Source organism: Anoplopoma fimbria, chromosome 21 (genome assembly GCF_027596085.1).
Source record: "Anoplopoma fimbria isolate UVic2021 breed Golden Eagle Sablefish chromosome 21, Afim_UVic_2022, whole genome shotgun sequence".
NCBI classification, from domain to species: Eukaryota; Metazoa; Chordata; class Actinopteri; order Perciformes; family Anoplopomatidae; genus Anoplopoma; species Anoplopoma fimbria.
In genome coordinates, this window is record NC_072469.1 from 21,104,155 (window position 1) to 21,126,863 (window position 22,709).

Below are 22,709 nucleotides of genomic sequence, written 5' to 3' on the forward strand. Positions count from 1 at the left end.
AGTTTTGTTGATATGGGTCCAGCAGTTTAGGACCTAACCTAGAAAAGTCAACCTAGACTATAGTGCCACCTTGTGTTAAACATGTATGTTACAGGCTAAAAGAAAATATCTCTCCACACCCAGAAAATAGTATCCTGCTGAGGCCCTTCAGGTGAAGTGATATTACTGAACGATAAGTAAACTCAACTGTATGTTACAGTTCTGACAACAAGAAAGTTTAGGTAAAAAAACATAGAAAACAGCTTGCAAGTATAAAATATGACAATTAGGCTTATTATTTTGTATTTGTACTGAACGTAAATATGTATAACTTATACAGAAATTATAGAAAACAAATGATTTTGACCCTAATATAATTTCTAGATTTTATTAAAATGCATTATGAATGGGACAGTCTTGTTTGAGGTGATATATAATATCCAAGGAGACAATGCTAACAGACCATATGGGTTATTACAAATACATTATTTCTGATAAAAATAAATATGTAATTCATTGACAAGTTCCTTAAAACTATAATAAATACATTTTAAATTATACACTCAACTTTATTGCACGTAATTGCTTTGCTTACTATTTGTATTAGTAATGATAAAGCTTTCCTCAGAATATGTTAAGGTGACTGTTAGCATTAATAAATAGCAAGCACAACATCAAGATGACATCGCTCTGCTTTTCTTCATCAAATTGTTCAGTAGTTTCAGATGCACCCATAAGCAGAAGTAGATTATCCAGGCTGTAAAAAGTTTTGTCTTCTCTTTGTGGCCTGTGTTTCCATCCCCTGGCCGTCCACCTCGTCTGCCTCTCGCCACTTCTCTCTTGGATGCAGGAGGAGGTAGTACAGCACGAGGCACACCAGCCCCAGCACCGAACCTCCAAAGATTAAACCGCTGACTGTCAACAAAAACGTGGCCGTCTGCAACTCCGGCTTCAACAAAACCAGCAATAAAGGAGCCGTAGTGTTTACAACAGCATAAAGCAAGTAGTAGATGATCATGGCAACCTTGGTGTCCTGTCCTTTGACGTTGAAAAAGGTGAAAATGAGGATGACTCCGATGACCGCTCGGTACAGAAGCTCAAGCTTTCCGGAGGAGCAGAAATTGGTCTGAAGCACATGTGTCCAGGTTGTCGCCAGCAGCCAGAGGACGGTGAAGGCTACTGTGCTGTAGGGGCTCAGTATGAGGAGGAGGGTGTAGCTTAGGATGTGGCTGGTGATGGTGCAGAGTTTGTAGAGGAGGTAGATGGCTGTTGGGAGGCCAGAGGGCATCTCTCTGATTTGGGGGAGGGATCTGCGCAGGCAGCGGCGATAGTCAACCAGGGTCCAGGCAATGTTAAGGAAGGAGAACGCCATAGAGACATCTGAAAGAAATTGACAGATGCTATAAATCATGATGCGGTAAATAAATACAAATATGTTCCTTTCTGACTTTACTTACACTGCAAGACTGAGCCCTCCTCGCGGCTCAGCACTATGTAGAGCTGCAGAAGGAGTTGGGGGACGCTCTCCAGGAAACTCTCAAACAGTTTGAGCATGCTCAGATCTGTAGCCATGCAAAACAAATGTTGGTGCTCATCTCTCCTCTCATCCACTGTATAGGAATGTGGCGTTGTCCAAACACCTTTGAAGCCCTTTTTCAGCAGCTGATAATACCTAGCAACAGGTAGCCAAACACAATGACAACAAAGTCAAACACGTTGTCTCAACCATGAAATACATGTGTCGGTATTTCCTCCTTTGCTGCTGCAGAGACGATGATTCACATCCTAAAATTCGTTGCAGCTTATATGTGGTTATTCCAGTTTGCACATTGCCATTGTGCAGGATTAGCATTCCACACATATTAGTCATAACATGATCGATTCCACATGAGCAGCTTATGTTATAATACATAATAATATATGCTGCACTCTTATTAAAACCATACCTGGTGAAGATGCCCATGCCGAATAGGTGCAGGACAGCAAGTCCAGCTTTGGACAAGCCTGATGTGGTTGGTTTTCCCCAAGTGTTCACCGGAATCTCCTTCATGTCGTCCCTGTACCAGGTATAGCTGAATATCTGCGTCACCAGCAGTCCAACCAGAACGAACACCAGAGTCAGTCCGGTCCACACATAATTATTCTCTCTGAAATATTTGACTGCCAGTCCCACGTCTGTCCAAATGTCCACCACATACAAGAACAGTCCGGCAATGGTTAACAACCATCGCAGTTTAGTGTATTGAATGTCGTCTGATGGAGGCATTTTGTTGTCATTTGAGGAATTCAAGCAAACGCTTTGCTCTGGTATGAAGGTAGAAATGTGGTTTGCTCAGTTTGGCTTTGAAGGTTCTGAAGAAAAGCTGCTGTGGACAGTTTCTTGTTGGACCACAGAGGTTCAGGTGCCATTTTGGTCAATCTGTAAAAACATTACAATGTGATAAAACAATGAGTATCATGGGAAAGACGGAGTCCTTATCACGCGCAAACACTTTGTTGAAATCTTGTGCAGATTTACCACAAATCTTATGACAGCAGTGAAATGCAACGTGACGGCAGTCTGCTGCTGTGTCACAGTCTCCTGCCCTTTGCTCTCTACCATAAACACTGTATTCCTGGGTTATGATAAATGTATTTTTCATTAACTCTTATAAAAGACTTTGGAATAAACATCATTAATCATTTTATCATTCCTGCTGATAACATCATTGATTATTTTCCTATAATGTTCATAAGTATGCCATTTATCATAACCCAGGAATGTCATTTTAAAACCTATTTTCTCAATAACTTTACATCCTCTAGCCTCAATATAACATTAAACTGTTTAATGAGATGCCATTGGTGATAAAGTAAAGCAACAAAAAGGAAAAATAATAATAATTTAAGATAGCACAATAACAAAATGACTTTCCTATTAGCTTCACCTCAATAAAATCAAGCCAAAGTTGAGTTAATTTCTATTATTTTCATAAAGATTCTTTAAAAATGATTCTAAACTCATATACAAATCCCAAACTGATCAAATTCTGCCTTAATTTATACAGAATTATTAGTGAATATTTCAATCAATTCAACTTACCAGTATATGTTTTCCATGGCAGACAGCTGTGAACAGACACAGAGGCAAAGACTTCTGATGCAGTCATTCTTTCTCTTCCCTTGAAACATGTGAGCTGAGTCAAGCTCCACCTCAGTGACAACCCTCTGAACTGACGTAGTCAACCCGGAAAATTTTTATTACATCATAGATCTTGTGCCTGTGTGCATGTAGGTCTGTGTGACCGGGCGTGTGACAGTTCACGCCTTTACTCCCCTCACACAATCTTTCATCCTTAAGATGACAAAGCATTTTTGGATGGCTTGAATTGCAGCCAGTCAGTGACGAAACACAAAGGTATCTCCAGACTTATTTATTAATTCTCAAAGAAAGGTGTGTCTTTGGATTGCTGTGAACAATAAGGGTGACGTAACACCTCGCACAGTGGTTTTCCTGTAACCTAAGCACTTACAGTAATTGCGTGAGTTTCTTTATCTGAGAATGCACAAACAATGTAAACTTGAAATACTCAAACTGCTACAGCCTCATTTCATCCGGCATGACCAGCAGCTCATGGTGGCTAATGTTATCTAATATTACCAAACTTAAGCACCATATAACTGACATTACTCAGCCAGTATAATAACTTTATGACTAATTTCTACTGGTTTTACTGTTACGCCACACTAATCATTTACCAATATCCCAAAATAGTCTTTCTTTATGTCTATATTTCAATACAATGATCTTCCTCTTTTGCATTCAAATGAAGCAAGGGGACCCTCACACACTCAGCTCAAATTTCCGTTTTCCCCTTTTATGTTTTGTTAAGAATAAACAATGTTGGAGGTCTAGGTAAATAACACTTTAAACCCATTTTCATAGGTTCCCTCTTGAAATGTATCTGAATGATGTGTGTGTCCTGTAGTATTACAGTACCCCATCAGCAAAGCTGAAACCCTACCTGCCCCTCACGTGTAGTATCTTCAGTTAGTTTGTAGGATTAATTATATTAAAGGAATAGTCAATCATTTTTGGGAAGTAGGCTTATTTGCTTTCATGCTGAAAGTCAGATGAGAAGATTGATACCACTCCGAATATTCAGACTGTATAACAACAGCGGAGACCACAGTCTGTCAACATGCTGACCAGCCCCCCCCCATGTGGATATACATGTACATTTTTATTCTGTCTGTGTCTGTAGCTGTATAGTATGTGTATTTATTGTCTGTGTCTTGTAGTTGTATAGTATGTGTATTTATTGTCTGTGTAGTTGTATAGTATGTGTATTTATTGTCTGTGTAGTTGTATAGTATGTGTATTTATTGTCTGTGTAGTTGTATAGTATGTGTATTTATTGTCTGTGTAGTTGTATAGTATGTGTATTTATTGTCTGTGTAGTTGTATAGTATGTGTATTTATTGTCTGTGTAGTTGTATAGTATGTGTATTTATTGTCTGTGTAGTTGTATAGTATGTGTATTTATTGTCTGTGTAGTTGTATAGTATGTGTATTTATTGTCTGTGTAGTTGTATAATATGTGTATTTATTGTCTGTGTAGTTGAGCTGCTGCAACACTTGAATTTCCCCCATGGGGATCAATAAAGGAATATAATAATATGACAGTGGTATCAATTTTCTAATCCAACTCTTAGCAAGAAAGCAAATAAGTGTATTCCACAAAAAAGGGAACTTAATAAATCCAATGCGGCTTCGACAATACCTAAAAAAAATAAAAAATCTCATGTCAGAAATAAGTGACAGAAAAAACCAAATATATATATATATATATATATCCATCCATTTTCCGTAACCTGCTTATCCAGTTAAGGGTCGCAGGGGTGCTGGAGCCGATCCCAGCTGTCAATGGGCGAAGGCAGGGTTCACCTGGACACCAGTCTGTCGCAGGGCTGACATATAGAGACAAACAACCATTCACACTGGAAAACACATCCACGGGCAATTTAGAGTCTTCAATGCACCTAAGCTGCATGTCTTTAGACTGTGGGAGGAAGCCGGAGAACCCGGAGAGAACCCACGCTGACACAGGGAGAACATGCAAACTCCACACAGAAGGTTGTCCAGCCCGGGACAGCATATATATATATATATATATATTTAGATATATATATATGATATATTTATATATGGTATATCTAAATATAATATATATATATATATATATATTGTTCGCCATATAAAAAATATATATATATATATTTAGATATATACATATATATATGACATATAGAATATATACATATATTTAGATATATACGGGCATATATAATATAATATATATATAGATTTAGATATATACATATATATATATATATATATATAATTGGTTGTCCACCCTGGCCCCTCTTGCTGTGATACAGTATAACCACTACACCACCGTATATATATATATATATATATATATATATTATATATATATATATATATATATATATATATATATATATATATATTATATATATATATATATATATATATAATATATATATATATATTTATATATATATATATATATATATATATATATATATGTATATATATATATATATATATATATATATATATATACATATATATATATATATATATATATATATATATATATATATATATATATATATATATATATATATATATATATATATATATATATATAATATATATATATATATATATATATATATATATATATATATATATATATAAGGGCAATGGGTTTATAATAGTGTACTCTCTTCCCCTCCTAGCCTCTAGGGGGCGATAGAGAGCCCCAGCTGTTTCTCTCCTGTGCGTAAAAGAGTCTCGTTGGTCATCCTCATCGGCCCGACCCTCCCACTAGCAAAAGAGTGACACGCCATTCAATTGCTGCCTGGCCCTTCTCTTGTAGGAAGCAGGAGGGAACCCTGAGCGTCCTCGAACACAAGGATAACAACAATATCCGATAGAAGAAGAAAACAAAAACAAACCATCTGCGTAAAAGCAGAAGTTGTCCATCATGGGGATCCGAAAGAAGACGACCAAGAACCCTCCGGTGCTGAGCCATGAGTTTGTCATCCAGAACCATGCAGATATTGTTTCCTGTGTTGCTATGGTGTTCCTTCTCGGGCTGATGTTCGAGGTAAGTCCCGGTCCACATGTTGAATGGGTTTGGATGTGCTGGGATGCTGGATTGTTTCCATCTGTCCTCCTGGGAAAGTGACATGACTTGTCTTGATCTGTACTTCCTCCTGTGATCGAAAGTCTCTGCTTTTAATCTGTAATATTAGTGATGTATTCGTGTAGGTTTCCATTAAAAAACAACAACATAGTGTGTTTTTTTGGTGTTAAACTCCACATCTGGCTGCTTCATGTGTTGAAAATGATATTTCAAAAGGCCCGTGTGTGATCATTAAAACACAAAGTTCATGTGCATTATATGTAATGTAATCTTCCATTTCCCTTTGTACGAACACGTCTCATCTTGACTTTGCAGCATTGTATGTGTGGCGACAGTAATCGTCCACTTGGGTAGTTTATGTGTTACGTGGCAATCACACAACGACTGAGAGGGCTGTCATCACACAAACGCACCTAAAACTGAAAGTTTGGTGCTAAACAGCGTTTGGAGGGTAATGCAATGAGTCCTGGGACCTGTGCACACCCAGTGACCCTCCTCAGGGCTGCAAACTGGGCGACTTTCACTCATTTATGCTCCATTTCCAACACGTTTCAGAGGAAAAAGCAGCGCCATTAGTGTCAAGTTTGCGGTAGTCTCAGCTACTTCCGGTTCTTGTTCTACAAAATAAAATCCCCTCCTCCCTTTGTAGTGACAGCTGTTGAGACGTGTCTGTTGTTTCTTAATGGCAGCATGAATATTCTCATTGTGGATGTTATTGACAATTTAATACAACGTTGACTACTTCTTCCTTGTGTTTAATTTGAAATTGGTGCACAGTTATTCTCTTGTTGTGAAGGAATACTATGCAACTTCCTCTTGTAACCTTATTATTTTTTTGGCTTATTTGATGTATTCGCTTAATAACTTTGTTGTATCTTTTTTTTTTTTATTGCCCATCACACATGTGTCACATTACACCTATATAATTAAAGTGATTAATAGAGTGACGTGTTCCTATATACAACACATTTAATTTCTCTTTTTATTCTATGCCCAACACCTCTGCAGAAGTAGTTTGTAGAGGTGAATCACCCTTTTTATCTGTTGTCACAGTAGTATTGCACAATTCCCATATGGTCTCAAATGTATTGCTGATCCTTGTGTATCATTACCCTAAAACTGCTATAATAGATTGCAGAAATTAATCATTCTGTGACATTAAAACCAATGCATCACTTTAAACTTCAATATTCATATATGAGTCACAGTAACACAGTAATCACTCCATTATTGGTCTTGCAGGGAATCCTTGATATATGAATGCAATGCACAAGGAATCCCGTTTCGTTTTACAGCACAAATGTATTTGTGCATGTGTACAGGCCTGCATTACTAATACATATTTTTCCATCTACAGGTCACCTCAAAGTTTGCAGTGTTATTCATTACCGTCCAGTACAATGTCACCATATCAACAAACGGTAAGTTAAGAGTGAATTGAGAGTATAAGATAAATGGGGACAACAGATGTTTTCATATGTGTTTAAAAACCTGAAGGTTTGGTCTTCCACATACAATGCAGTATTTTCTCAGAGTTGTCCGGCTGGAAGCCTCTCATTTAGATTCTAGAGCGGTTCTTGAGCGGCTTTGCACAAACCCATTTGAGAGCTCCTTTTTTCCCCTTTGGAGCTAAATTTAGTCTGCCTGATTTATAAAGTTCTCTTGTGGCAAGGTGGTGCCGGGTGAAATATAGGCCTCTCAATTCAAGTCCTGCTCATTTCAAGGTTAACAATTTCCTCTATACCTTCAGATACTGTTGAAGGAATGTGAAACCACCGATCTTAGTCATACTCTGTGGTAGCGACCGGAGGTTTGCAGGCTGCCAGCTGGTGATTCAGTGCTTATCTGAGAACGTACCTAGCTCTGTAACTTATTTACAGCCTCTATCTTATTAGACAAATAACTTGCAGGGCCTAAATCTCTCTGTAGTGAAATAAATTCACTCAAGCCACTATGTTTTTTTCTTTGTCTGTGCTGACTTTAACAAATGATTGGACTGATTTCGTTATGTGGTTGCATAAACCACCGCCTTGTCATTCTCAATCTATTTGCAGGGAACTCTGTTACTGTGTTGTCTGTCTCTGTGCTACAACACATCACACATTATTCACAGTGTTTCACAGATTGCAGGCTGTATAGATAATATGTACCTTTAGAAAGAGAGAAAAAGCTCTGTGTGTGTGTCAGTAACTGTGCTGAGACAGTCAATGTCAAAGTGGTGTACTGCACGGTCGTGACTCGCTAAACTAAACACCTCACCTCAGGAATTAATGTTGTTAAACATGTGAATCACTTGATAGAATTTAATTAAATTGGCTCAGCAGTTCATGTTTACCCTGTTAAGGATGAACAGGGTTCATCTGACATTTTGGATATTAGTAAAACACATTGGGCCTCATGCAGAAACACTCTCTGAAATTTCTCTTTCATTTTGTCTTAATTGTCTTTTAAGCAAAAAAAAAAAAGAGAAGCCAACTCCAGATGCAACAAACGTTCTTAACCAATCAAATATGCTTTTACCAAGGTGCGGTTAGATTTTAAGTGTCAATAATGGAGTTGTAGGAAAATCAAAGAGCAGTATAAATACTCCATTCAGAGGCTGAGCGCATACAATATCAACCAATTGTTTTTATACTTTTAATTTGAGATCAATTGCCTGATAGTATGTATTAGGCGCCCGGATTTGATGCTCCAATCTTAGTTACTCATATAACAACAAAAGATATAAATGTGAGTATATGATATTAATGCCTTTTTATTTTCCTCTTGCGTTTCTTTGCATTGGACAAACCATTTTTGGATTGTAAAAACAAGATCTTTTTTATTATCTTGTTATGAGTTTTCTCGACTACTAAAATGCTTAAGAGGAGAGCAAGAATAAAAAAAAACCATCTGTGATTAAGTAATCAATGTGTACTAACAAAATAAGAGCAAATCATGGATAAAAACCAAAATGTGAGGATATGCGTTCGTATATCGCTTGCTGAATTATTGAACTCTATCTGACCTCTATGCTTTCTCCTGAAGGCCCAGAGGAGACGCCGTTGAACCACTTCCACCATGGCATCAAGGACTTGGCCACTACCTTCTTCTACATGCTGGTGGCCATCATCATGCATGCCATTATCCAGGAGTATGTGCTGGATGTAAGTGAGGCTTCAACCTGATTACACATACTTTAATCTCTAGTTCCGCATTTTTATTGTTGTTCATCTTTGCAGAAAATCAACCGGAAGAAGCACTTCTCCAAAACCAAGCACAGCAAATTCAATGAGTCAGGCCAGCTCAGCGCCTTCTACTTGTTCTCCTTTGGCTGGGGCGCAAGCATCCTGCTTTCTGTACGTACTGTAACTAAGCCGACATTGTTCTTGGTTACATATGTTTAACCCCCCCAAAAAGTCCTTGACTGTAATGTAAATGCCTCTTTGTTTGTAGGAAAACCTGCTGTCCAATCCAGTCACCCTGTGGGAGGGGTATCCCCATACACTGATGCCGTAAGTTTGTAATGTTGATGTGGGAAGGCCCCTGTGCACTTTACAGATACTGTTTGTTTTTTTCTTTGTGGTTTAAATACACTAGACATGCTGTCATTTGTTACTTTATTGTTATTTTATAAGACCTTCTACTATGGCTCTGAATTATCAAAACTTTTAATTTTCTAACTCCTGTTTTTCCCTCAGATTCCAGATGAAATTCTACTTCATTTGTCAGCTGGGCTACTGGTTACACGCTCTGCCAGAACTCTATTTCCAAAAGACAAAGAAGGTAGGTGTGGTGGACCCATCATTTTGTGATCGTTTTTGTATGACGCGACTGCAACTTACTTCCTGTTTGACTTCCTTGGTTATGGTGCATTGTTTCAAAGAAACATACTCGCCCACTTAATTCCACGTGTGAAGTAAATATTTACCATTCACGGCCTCCCATCCTTGTGTGTTTACTGTTTAGGAGGATATTCCACGCCAACTTGTGTACATCTTCCTGTACCTGGTCCACATTGCAGGCGCCTACATTCTGAAGTAAGCACTGCCACTATGTGATTGTGTAGAACATGAGGCCTTTCTCCTGTGTTTGTATACTGCCCTTCAGGAGAAAGTCAGTGGTGTCGCGTGTGTTGTTCCTGTTGTAATAAAGGGGACTCCTCTGTCTTTCAGTCTGAACCGTCTGGGTCTGGTTCTGCTAGTGTTGCACTACTTTGTTGAGCTCCTGTTCCACGTGTCCCGACTGATCTACTTCAGCAACGAGAACAGACAAACTGGGTGAGTTTTCATGTTCAGAATGGCGTGTGTACTGATCAATGTGTGATAGTCTGTGAAAGGTTTACTGCTAAAGATTACCGGTGGTGAGAAGTCATCCTCTTGTCTTCCAGTTTCACCATATGGGCCGTCTTGTTTGTCCTTGGCCGGCTGCTCACCCTGTCCTTGTCCGTCCTCACCGTGGGCTTTGGCCTCGCCACATCTGAGAATCAAGGCTTTGATTTAGCTGCAGGGAACTTTAATATTATCTTTGTTCGGTAAGTTTGTCTGAGAGGAGGAATGTGACTTTTTCTACCCAAATCCAATTTTTCTAACTGCATTTATTCTGATCTGAAAATCTACAAGCAACTGTCTTTTTGAACACAACAGTTATCAAACAACAAAAAAAAAAAAAAAAAAATCCACACTTAAATATATATTTAGCATTACTAAAGTTGCTGGTTGCGATGCTACATTTTTGTCCATTTTCTTGATATGTTTAAATTCCCATGGGTAAATCCGTTAACATCAGGTTTGCCACTTATAGTAAAGGAACAAGAGCTTATTTTTACACACACCGTGTAGTACTGAGGTTCAACAATCATACAGGAAGGGCTCCATTGTAGAAGAGGAAGAGAGTTGTTCAACAATACAAGCCTCAATAAATTAGAATGAAATCGAGTAATTGGGATTGTAGGAAATGACTAAACATTATCCCTACATAATGGACTGCTTTGGATATAACTGAGTATCTTAGGATGGACTAATATTTTCAACTAGAACTTGAGAGAGAGGTCAAAATTTGTATCTTAATTTTTAGCAGTATCAATGTTCGACTAACGCTGCGTCTTTACCCACTCTTTTAGGATGAATGTCCTGGCTGCCATCTGCCTCACTCAGGCCTTCATGATGTGGAAATTCATCAACTTCCAGCTGCGCCGGTGGAGAGAGCATGCCCAAGCCCAGACTTTGAAAAAGAAACAAGTTCCTACCAAGAGCAAATCAAAGAAAGACAAAGGTGAGCAACGAGCACAAAGTATGGGGCACTGGACATTATATGTATATTATGTTATGTTTATGCCTACATGCACTTAATATAAGTGCTTCATCAAATGGACCTAATTTGGATGTGTCCTTTTTTTGTTTTTAGCCAATGGAGTAAATGGAGTGAACTCCCACGCAGCCGATTCACCAAGAGCAAGAAAAGAGAAGTCATCATAAACACATTCCCCTCTATCACGTCCATCACGTCCTTCCCAAAGAACCATCTTACCCCGTGCTTCCGTGGCTGTTTCCAACTGACAGTCCCTCCAGCGCCTCCCCCACAATATGCATTTTCAGCTCCCACACACGACTGACCTCCCGGCTGGACTTCAAGAACCAGAATGCATTTAGCTTTGCTTGTTGGCAGTCGTCCAGCACGCCTTGATTTAGGAATCATTGCTCTGCTGTGCCACTTCGAATAAAAAAAAAAAAAAAAAAGAAAAACCTAAAACAAATTCCCAAACAAACTATGAAAAAAGACCTTATTTAAGAAGTGCCTATTGATACAGATTGTTTTGTACAGGGTGTGTAAAAATTCAGGAATGATGCCTTCAGTGTTTAATGTTTCTCCCAAGTCAGGTCGTGTCATGCTTTTTCCCAAAATGGTGTGTATTCCAGCTTGTGATTTATTTCCCCTTTTTTCTTGTATTTATAAGTGCTAGCAGCTCCTCATCTTTGCCTCTGACTCCTTTCCCTCTTTGGAGGGATATTTTTAAACATTTTGTTGTAAGAATTTCCTAATAATATCTCTTATGTTTCCATCAGTGAAGGTTGCATACAGTCCTGTTATAATCTCTGGGTTCACGCCACAGACTGTTCAAGCTCACACAGCAGGACATGTTACAGTGTTTTCACCCTGTCACTGTCCAACAGACTTCTTAAGATGGAAAGCAAAGTAGAGGATTTAACCATATCTACTCATGGATAGAATAGGGAAGCGTGCATAAAAACAAAACAGGAAAACAGGAGACATCACCCTGTACTACATTAACTAGATTCACAGTTATAGTGCAAAACTGCCAGTAAAAATGTAGTAACCTGATGTAGCATTTAATTATAGGAGTTCAGAGCAGCTTTTAGTCACAAAAGAACATATCCCTTGCCATGAAATAATGCTGACTCTATTGCCGTTCTGCCTATAACACTGTCAATAATTGAACACACTTTGTGTTTTAGTTTTGAGTGATATGAGATAATGTTAAAAGAGATGGAAAGGAAAATCAGGAAAAACATCCCTTTACTTAGTTTCATTGAATCACTTTCTTTTAGGGTCCATAATCATTTGCTATTTAACTGGAATGGGTTTATGTATTTGTTTCGCCCTGCATATTATTGCTTAAAGTTAAAACGTCCACAAGAATTATTTGTTGTTGAAGCACGGACTGAGTGTGGGAAAACCATATTTTGTTGACTCTTTTTTTCCTCCCAACCCACTACAAAGTTGTGCCAAATGAGCCTGATTGACTGTTGGTATATGCCTTTCACTTACATGCCATGAAATGAATTAACAAAAGCTATGGAGTGCAGTCAACTGTATTGTAAGAGTCAATCGCCTAAATGACACTGGTTTATTCTAAATAATAAACCCTTTAAATAATATTAGGTACACAGTAAGTCATGGTTGTTTCCAGCGGTATATCAGAAGTGTATTTGGTTTTTCTCAGCTTGTCCTGATCGTTTATCTATCTTTACAAAGGAATAAAATGTTTATTGAAGAAAAAAAAAATTGTCAAGAGTTATTTTTCTTTAATTCATGCAACTAAATATCACAAATTTACTTTGTGGTAGAGAATTCCATCCAGACAGCATTAAACGCTCAGACCCTCGATTTTGATAAGGAAGAAATTCCCCCAAAAATGTTTCACAAGGATCAACAGAGGAGGGATCCCTCTTCCAGGACAAACATAAATGTAATAGATTATGTGTGCACAGAATAATAATAGCATTTACTGTTCACATTTTAGTGTTTTCCTACAGAAACTGACTCCAAGTGATGAAAAAAAATAACAGTGCAGGTGTAGTTATTACATGGGATGTCAGTTAAAGTAAATCTCTAATGGAGATAAAGTAAATCTCTAAAATGTCATAATTTATTTCAGTTATCTTGTCAGTCACTGTGTAGATTGTATAACCCAACATGTAGGTCTGAATTGTGTTTCAAAGACCACTCGTACAAAAATGTGCACACAAATATTTATGTTATTCTGCGTAGAGCCCTGTTCTGAACAAACCTTGCCCTTGAGTAAACAAACACAAACGGCAACTGCGAGAAAACCCTCGACAAATGCTGCTGTGTGGTTAAATGTGTTTACATGGAGTTCTTGTACTCTCCAGGCTTGTTCATAAACACATGGAGAAAACCCACCCTGTTGATGTTCTACCCACCGACCACTAGGTGGCGGTGTTGCACACGTTTCTATGAAGAGAAAACGCCTCCTTGCTTTGGATAGTTGACCACACAGTAAATCAAGGTAGTAAACTAGGACACGCTTATTTCTATCATTTATAAAGCTTAATATGCCAGCTTGCCGTTTGTGTTTCAATACGGTTTTGTTCATTTTGTAAAATAGTATAATAATAAATAAAATCTGTTGAAATAAAAAGAAGTCGCACATTTTTCTCTTATTTTACATACAAATGATTTATCTTTAAATCAACTAGATTCAATTGAAATTGAACTTTGACAGATGAAAAGGGAAACTTTTATTTATTTTTTACAATCCTTTTTATTTGCGTCACAGTGCATACACACCATGTTATAGGTATTCATCTTTATGCCCTTAAACATGTTGGTAAACAGTATTTCCATGAGGATATATCATACATATAACCCTTTTTTTCCCCTATATATTGGCACATCTTGAGTTGGGATGTGGGTGTCATAGTTTCCCCACCTCTTAAAACCATAACATACATTTAAAACATGAGCTGCTGACAGTCGTGACACTGTGGGTGCTTTAAGTAACTCCAAGTGTTTTTCTTCTTCTTCTGCACATTAAATATCAGCAGTAACTTCTTCTGCAGATTAAATGTAAGCAGTAAAATGAATGCTGCTGCGACCAAAACATTCAAGAATCGTGTCCTCCTTAAAGCAGGTAAACCTGACGGTGTTCACGCTGCCGGAGCCCCGTGATGTGGTGTGGTGTGGGGGAGGATAGCAGCTACCAGCACAGATAAACACTCAGCACTGGTTTTTTTTTTTTGCACAGCAGGAGTAACATGGCGGCACAGCCAGCCAGCAGAGATGTTGTTTCACTACCGCGAAGGTCAGAGCGGCGTCTGATAAACGGGATTTAACACCGAGGAAAGCACCACATCGTGAGTAGCCACGCTGTGTGTGCGGCCATTGCTGCGACGGGACGGTTGTGGGGGTTTAGTTGTGGAAAGAAGAAGAGAAAAGACCCAGCGAGAGGTCTTCAATCTCGGGTCTGGAACGGGCTCTCGCTTCGGCGTTAGCTTGTTAGCATGCGTTAGCTCCTCGGCTAAGCCCGCTGCTTGTGTCAATAGTGTTTTCTGCAGCGGACTAACCCGGACTAACCCAGGCTGGCTCGGACAGCGAGCTTGCAAGCGAGTTATCTTCTCCCCCCCCCACACACACACACACACACACACACACACACACACACACACACACACACACACACACACACAACAACACCTCAATGTTTGTCAGCTGTTTGTTTAGTTTAGGTGACGTACATTAGACATTTTTAATACTAGATACTTTGATATGTCATTGTGTTTTTTTTGTGCTGAGTGATCAATTGACACACACACACACACACACACACACACACACACACACACACACACACACACACACACACACACACACACCGGACGAAGTTCGCCAGTACGGAGCGTCGTTAGCATGCTAGCTGTGTTAGCTTCATGCTAGCTCTGAGCTGCTTGGACGTCGTTGTCAGAGCACAGCAGTGAGTCAGGACGGGTCTTGTCAGCATGTTTGAGCGTTGGCTGCTAACCTTGTTTTGTTGTGGTATTAACCATGACTGGATACCACTTGATACGTTAGGTAAGTTGATTTACAAAAAAAAAAAAAAAAAAAAAAAAAAAGAAAGATCCTCCATTTCTCAAGGCTGCAGGACAATTCTCTTTTTTTTTTTTTTTTTTTTTTTGTGTTGTTGCTGAACTAATGTTGTGTTTGGCTGATTGTCTCTACTACTCTGCTCTGTAGCAGCCAAGCTGAATTATGATCACTTTATTTATTTTATTTTTTATTAACACTTAAAACCATTCACGTTTGCTTTAAACATTTTTGACCAAAGTATTCAGAAAGTTGTCTCCAGACTTTCTCTCCACTCTTAAGCTTGGGAGAGGAAAATCAGTGCTTTCAGTTTGTTGTGGCATTGCTTTTTTTCCCACAACAAAACTGTGTGTGCAAAAAAACCCCAACACAATTGCTTGGCACTCACTTGGGTCACTTCACTGTGGAGATGTACATGTGTGCAGGGCTTTAATTAAACACAGAAGGTGCTCTCTGAGAGTGTGAGGTACTGTGTGTGTGTGTGTGTGTGTGTGTGTGTGTGTGTGTGTGTGTGTGTGTGTGTGTGCAGAGAGAGAGAGTTTTGACTTGTGTGTTGCTTTGTTGTGCCTGCATTCAGAGTGCAGGGCTCTCCTTTTATGGGCTCTCGTGCTTGACTGATTCAGGACTATACAGGCAGACAGCTTGTGCCATGTCAGTGATTGTCAACGCTCCTCTCCGTCATGCAGGAGGAACGCATCTCGCGGAACCAGTTGAGCAGTTTCTGTTGCATCACCATCACTCTGCCCACCTGATGGTGCACAGTAGCGCTACTCCTGTCACATCACCGGTGTGAGCTCTTAACGTGACATGTGGTCCAGCTGCAGTTCTGCTGTGAGGATGGTGATGGATACCGGTCAGGTCTACCTGCAGCCATGTAGAATGGAAACTCAAGGGATTTAAAAAAAGGAACAACAAAAGCCATGTGGTTCATATTTCTCAAGGCTCTAGAGGCTGTGGCATATTAATAAGTTTAAAGATATGTGTTACATTACATTACAGTCATTTAGCAGACGCTTTTATCCAAAGCGACTTACAATAAGTGTATTCAACATAGGTATTCAAGAGAACTACTAGTCACCAGAAGTCATAAGTGCATCTCCTTTCTTAAACAAGCATCTAAGAGCATAAACCAGAGCGAAACTACAGTGCAGAAGCAAACGAATACGAATACAATAAGTGCTAAGCGGAAGGCTCAGGGTAGTACTTCTTGAAGAGGTGCGTTTTCAGCCTGCGCCGAAAGATGGGGAGCATCTCTGCTGTCCTGACGGCGTTCATTCCTTTCACCTGTGTGCGTGTGTCATAGTCTGTTCTGTTAACCGCTTCAAACATACCCCTTATGTTGCAGTGAAGGAGAACTCACTCCATACAAGTATTTTTGTTTTTTGCGGATATTGGCTGAAACAGTTTGTCCTTGTCTTGATGGGACAAGTCAAGAAGTCAAAATTTCTTCCACAACTGACCAGATTTAAGTTTTGAGAGTGTTCGATGAGGACACGGTGACAGTGCATGCATATGGCGCCTGTGACAGCCCTCCCCTATTTGCAAAGAATTCAGTCCAGCATAGATGAGAGAATGCATTCCAGCAGTATGCGTGTACAGTGTATGAGGTGGTGTGGCTTTCGTTGTATGTTTTATCCAAGGTCTAATCATACTTTTTCTCTGTTAAGATACATATAACAGGGCTTTTGCCCTTGGCTGGTACACTGAAAAATGTGTTTTGTGTCATTTTGACTAAACGGCACAATAGCTCGACTGTGTTTGGATGATGACAATTCAGGAATTCATACAAGTATGTGGATGTTTATACAAGGATAAAGGGCTACAGTTTTTTTTCAAACTGCTTTGGCCCAGTCAGTGTAGTGTGTGTGTGTGTTACCTAAAAGTAATTCTCTGCCTTAACACATTGTATAATACAGCTATAGCAACAGGTGTGTGACAGAGTAATGCCCAGCCTGTCACATGGTTTGGAAGCAGTCTCCACATTAACGTCTTGCTCTCTTGCCTTGCCAGTTGTTATCTATCAGTCTGGGCTCCACTCACTCAGCCCTGTAATTTCCTTCACACGAACCTGTTTCTCTATATTGTTGTTCAGCTCTTTTTGGTCGCCCACCCCATGTTCAATCCGTGTCTGTGATTCCATAAAACAAACCAAAGTGTTTTCTATTGCAGTTGGAGACAAGCCTCTCATCTTGTAATCACTGACTTTTGCCCTGTGATAGGCTTGCTTTGTTGCGTCACCTGAGTGATACTGTAATCATTTGACCCTTGTTCTGCAGCATACGCTGCCAGTTCTTTGGTTGTTGAATGTCACTGTTGGCCTAATATGATAGTCTGTTAATGAGTTGTTTGTACTGCCGACCCACTAATGAAGAATTCATTTACGTCTTTGTATTTATGGCAGACATGCTTTGTCATTTATGCAGACTTTTCATATCTGTCGTTATGAGTGTTATGAGACACGGTTGAAAATTGAACTAGAGCAGAGCTTGTTTTTCTGGCCTGTTGTTGTTGTTGTTGTTGTTGTTAAGGCATTAAAGATTTCTTTACAAGTGAACTTATTTCAAGCTTGTAACCATGGCTCCACTGGAATCATAAGCTGTTTTAGAAGAATGATAAACTCTCCTCTAGATGTTTAAACTCATTTAATGCTGTAAAGATTTGTCAGTTAATCGATTAGTCCTACAATTCATCGCTTTTGTCAAATTTGAAGCTTAAATGCCAGATTTTCTGGTTGTAGGTTCAATTTTTTCATATCTTGTCTTCTTGTATAGTGTAATATCTTTGGGGCTAGGAGTGTGTATAATCATGAGCCCTAATACATTACTGTATCCTTATTTGAATATTCTTATCAAAATACTTATTAAGAAGTCAATCTCACTCTAAAAAAATACTGTTTTGGAAAATATTTGATGTTAATGCAGTTTAGAAATGTGACACATAACCAATCTAAAGAACATTTCTGTTCCAATTTAGCACAAATCCCCTTTTTAAAACAGCACGTTTTACTAGTTAACTACTCCGTCTCCTCTTGTTTCCACACACTTCTCGTAGCGGACAACATTAAGTTGACTCATTTGAACCAGGCTGGAAAATGACATCCCTGTCTCTGCCGCTTAGTACATCCAGCTCCTGAACAACACCATACCCCTCTGTCTCATACAGGCTCTTTTAATGTGTGTACTCCTGGGATCCTTTTTAAAAGCAGTGTCAAATGACAACATCCAGAGCTGGCAGGAATCTGGGCTTTCATAAAGATGTTGCAAAGTATTTCTGCCCTTGCTCAAAATCTGTATATTCCACTCAAAGACCGAATGTTAGGACAAAACTGAAAGGGTTGCTTTGAATTATGAGCATTTTTCTGTCTTTACGTTTTTCAAATTTTCAAAGACGCCAAACTGGAAGATAGACTTTGGCAGGCAGGTTAAGCGCTAACAGCGGCTCCTCGTCAAGTTTAGCTGTAACGGATCAGACTACGTCGTGTTATCTGTCCATCACATGCCGTAAGTTTATTCTTGACATGATGCACCGCTCCCCCTGGTATCTGTTTGCCTTGTCTCACTGGGCATCTCACCCTGCTGTCTCTGCGTTGGTGTAGTCATGGAAACAGCAGTGTGACAGGTCCTGGGTGGGCGTGAGGGATGAGCTGTGGGGAAATGGCCAGGTTTTTTTTTTTTTTTTTTTTTACAGAACAGGGAGGAGAGGAGGGGGAAACAGCGGGAGGAGAGACGTCAGAAGCGAGGCGGAGATGGGTGATGGAAAGCTGAGAGGGCTTCGACATGGAAGAGGAGGAGCCGGCTTATTTACTCCCTCTCTGCTTCAAGGCGTGTTGTCATTGTGTTGCTTGGCTGACCTCAAACCAGCCTTCCCCCTCTATCTGTGCTAAGAGTAGGTCCTGTCTTGATAACAGCAGCATGCACAGGATCTTTTATTGGTTTAATCGTAAAACTGAAATGATCCAAGTACAGTGCTTGTCATGAAATAGTTATAACAATGAAGAGAAGGGTTGTTGTCAGATATAAGCTAATTTACCGGGTTTGTTCAGGATAAACTGAAGAGATACTCGTGATGTCAGTTCTTTTGTTTATAAAATTGAGCCCAACCTCTCTTCTCTAACTTGCACCTTTTTTAGTTTGCACCCATTCTGTGGCAATCAGGAGGTCCAATCTGCAGTGAATGGCCATGGAAGAGTACTCTTTTCAAAAGAACTATTCAGGAACATTTAAGCTCAATATTGGCAAACAAATGCACTGTTGAAGTGTCCTTGGCTTGTCTGTGATAATTTTCCAGATGGAGGAGTTCGCTGTGGCAGTCGGTTTGTGTTAGAGTGATATGGCTAGTTATTTTAATACCGTAATGTCTTTAAAGGAAAACAGAGTTTTTGTAACATCACACCATGGGCTGCCCTCGTGCTCCGCTCCCATGGAGACTCCACCGGGGCTCCAAGGATCTGGAGGCTCACGGGCAGTCCAATGATTTCCACGGTCCGCGCTCCTCCACTTATGTAGGTCAGCTACAGCAAAGTGCATATTGATCCCAGAGCTAAATGATATTGTGGTGTCTACTGCTCATTGCGAAGAAGGTGCCCTCAGCCCGTTTGGCTTGAACAGAGGAGACAGCAGAGGTCACATGACTGTGTGACAATGCTTCCGCAGCTGTTTTCCCTTTTTGTTGTGAGGCTGGTAACGCTTAGCTGTACAATATTGTGGATCTAATAACTGTTACTACTTTTGAAACCGGCTCCTCCTTTTTGTATTCACGCTTCTTTCATAGTAATAACTGATCCGATTGTGGTAATACAATAGTACTTATTCAAACAGAGAGGTTATAAAGTGCTTTATGGAGAGGCATAAAAACCCCCGTGTCCCCTCAAAGAATTATAAAGGTAGATCATAAAGGTGAAAGATTTTATCCTCTTAATTGATTCCTTGGCAGGACAGAGTTGTATATAAAGTTAAGGGAGCGTTGTTTTGAACTCTTAATTTGTATGAGTGGGTGAGTTGCTTCCCCCCTGTCTGCCACAATGCGTTTGTGACACTGGGTGCTAGCATGTGGTTGGCACCTTTCCCACTGCCCAGGGTGGAATCCTTGGCACCGGGGGAGGGAGCGAGAACTTGGATTGAGCAAGCCGCCTGCTGGGGTTGGGTGGGTGGTCCAAAAAAAAAAAAAAAAAACATGCAGCGTGAATCTGCCCCTGAGAAAACTCTGGTACACCATCTTATCCTGGAATGGAGGTGTAACGGCAGTACAGCAGGCCGGGCTAAGGTAGTACGGAATGACATGTGGAGAGCAGCAGCATTTCTCACTCACTCGTAATAAACCAGAGGAATGCGGGGATTTGGTTTTTTTTTTAGGCTTTTCCTCTCTGTACACATTGTGAGGGTCATACTCCGACCAGCACGATCCCCCCCCCCCCTCTCTCATTCGCTCTCTCTCTACCTCTCGTTCGCTGCTGACTCAGCAGTGTTCCCTTAGTGACCTATAATATGGTTTTGCTTGCTTTATCTTTACTGTTTTCAGCAGGATAGGGAATCTCCTTAGCTGACCTGTGTTTCCCACCCATACTGTACGGTTCAGGAACACTGTAGGTTAACATTATGGCTAAATTAAGCACAGCCCCCCCATCAGCGGAAGTACTTGTTTTCCCTTTTATTAATCACAAGAGCATAAAATGTTGCACAGGTTCATGAGCCTCGTACCATGCCCCGTTAACTCCCGCAATTAACCACAAAATGGCGAGTGAAACGACCAGTATGAATAAGTGGACATGGTGGGCATTTAAATGAGCTCTACATTAAGTGACTTGATGGACATGCAGCTTTAACAAGTGATCTAGCCATAGTTTTCTCAATTAATAATTATGACGCATCACAAATGACTAGGTATTAGTAGCTATAAAAATGAAAATGAAAAGATGTTCTGTAAATTAGAGAGGTGGCGATGAGGGGTTGACACCAGATGTGTTATTGTTTGGTCCTAGTTATCGCATGACGAGGGAGAGTGGATGTGTCAGATACAATTAGACTGTCGGCGCTCGGATTTGTTTCAGGTTTTTAATTTTTTATAGATAATGAATTTAAGACGCTTAAGTCGGGCAAACATGGAAGGTTCAGCTTTGTGACCAACTCCGAGAAATAAGAAAGGACAATATCATCCAAATGTAACAGTAATCTGTCATGGGTTTCTGGATATCAGTGGACTTTTATAGCATGGACTGAATGAAGACTGAACAGACACTACCTGCTAGTATGATAAATATATTGTTGGGATTAAGCTTTCTTAGGATGATCATAAATAGATGAAATACTGCAGGTCTTGTCTTTTTTTTAATTATTTTTTTTATGTGGGATAGAGGGGGAAAGAAAGCTTTTTTTCCCACCTTCTCCAAGCAGTGAACAGGTATTACAAATGTTATAGAAATTGAGATGTCACTAAAAAGCCAGCTCTTTTTATTACATGGGTAACGATGGTGACTGTTAGTCAGTTAAAGTCCATTTTTGTCTTTGTTAACACGGTGAGTAATTCCTGGTGTCGAGTTTTTAGAAAGAGTATGTTTAACCTTTTCCCTTTCATTCTTTTTGTATTTGTGAAATACCGACATAAAAGGTCATTATGTTTGATTTTTATATATTCAAGAACTTAAATTCTGAATAATTTATTCCCCTCCTCTAACAGAACAACAAAATTACCTATATCTGTCCCACAATGCGTGTGTGGTATGCGTTTGTTTGCATGTCAAAATGCTTCCATTCGTGCTTTTACTCCAGAGATTTGTGGTTTTGGCACCTGATGTGGGCCGTCAAAACAAAACCGCCTCCCATCTGATCTGGCAGTGGAGTGCAAAACAAAGGCATTCATTGGATAAGAGATTACACAGGAGAGACAGAACCATGACGTTAAACCGATGCTCCACAGAAGCTGTTGGACAATATCTAAAAGTTCTTGACTCTTAGTAGTAATGAAGGAATTTGCTCATCTTGCATATCACCATATGGTGTATCTATCCTATCCTTACATGGTCAGCATTAATATTTAGACAATAAACCAGAAGTGGTTGGCTGGTTGCAGCAACACTGATTTGGACACTTTCCGTCCCATTTTAGTCACAATAGTGAACTTGTGATTAGTGTCACAGTAGTTAAACCAAACTGCTTAAGTTGTAAATCGTATCCCGGTACTGTGTGTTTTTGT

At 39.6% G+C, this 22,709-nt stretch overlaps 3 protein-coding genes across 4 annotated transcripts in view; 2 read left to right on the forward strand and 1 right to left on the reverse strand.

Annotated features, from left to right (window-relative positions):
• Positions 1-723: 723 nt before the first annotated feature.
• On the reverse strand, positions 724-3,076 carry xkr9 (XK, Kell blood group complex subunit-related family, member 9). Its single transcript, XM_054623317.1, has 4 exons — positions 3,062-3,076; positions 1,926-2,398; positions 1,437-1,651; positions 724-1,359 (listed from the first exon to the last, which is right to left on the reverse strand). Exons 2-4 carry the CDS (start codon positions 2,243-2,245, stop codon positions 728-730), a joined length of 1,167 nt encoding a protein of 388 aa, XP_054479292.1. The 5' UTR covers positions 2,246-2,398; positions 3,062-3,076; the 3' UTR covers positions 724-727.
• Positions 3,077-5,865: 2,789 nt separating this feature from the next.
• On the forward strand, positions 5,866-13,212 carry tram1 (translocation associated membrane protein 1). Its single transcript, XM_054622638.1, has 11 exons — positions 5,866-6,158; positions 7,555-7,618; positions 9,225-9,343; positions 9,419-9,535; positions 9,633-9,691; positions 9,878-9,962; positions 10,146-10,216; positions 10,352-10,456; positions 10,567-10,710; positions 11,299-11,450; positions 11,583-13,212. The coding sequence occupies exons 1-11, from the start codon at positions 6,036-6,038 to the stop codon at positions 11,651-11,653; spliced, it is 1,110 nt and encodes a 369-aa protein (XP_054478613.1). The 5' UTR covers positions 5,866-6,035; the 3' UTR covers positions 11,654-13,212.
• A 1,353-nt stretch (positions 13,213-14,565) lies between these two features.
• The window catches only part of ncoa2 (nuclear receptor coactivator 2), a 53,790-nt gene continuing 45,646 nt past the window's right edge, over positions 14,566-22,709 (forward strand). For both annotated transcript variants that reach the window (XM_054622558.1, XM_054622559.1), the window contains exon 1: positions 14,566-14,794. The gene's annotated coding sequence lies outside the window, so the exon portion shown is untranslated. The remainder of the gene's footprint in view (positions 14,795-22,709) is intronic.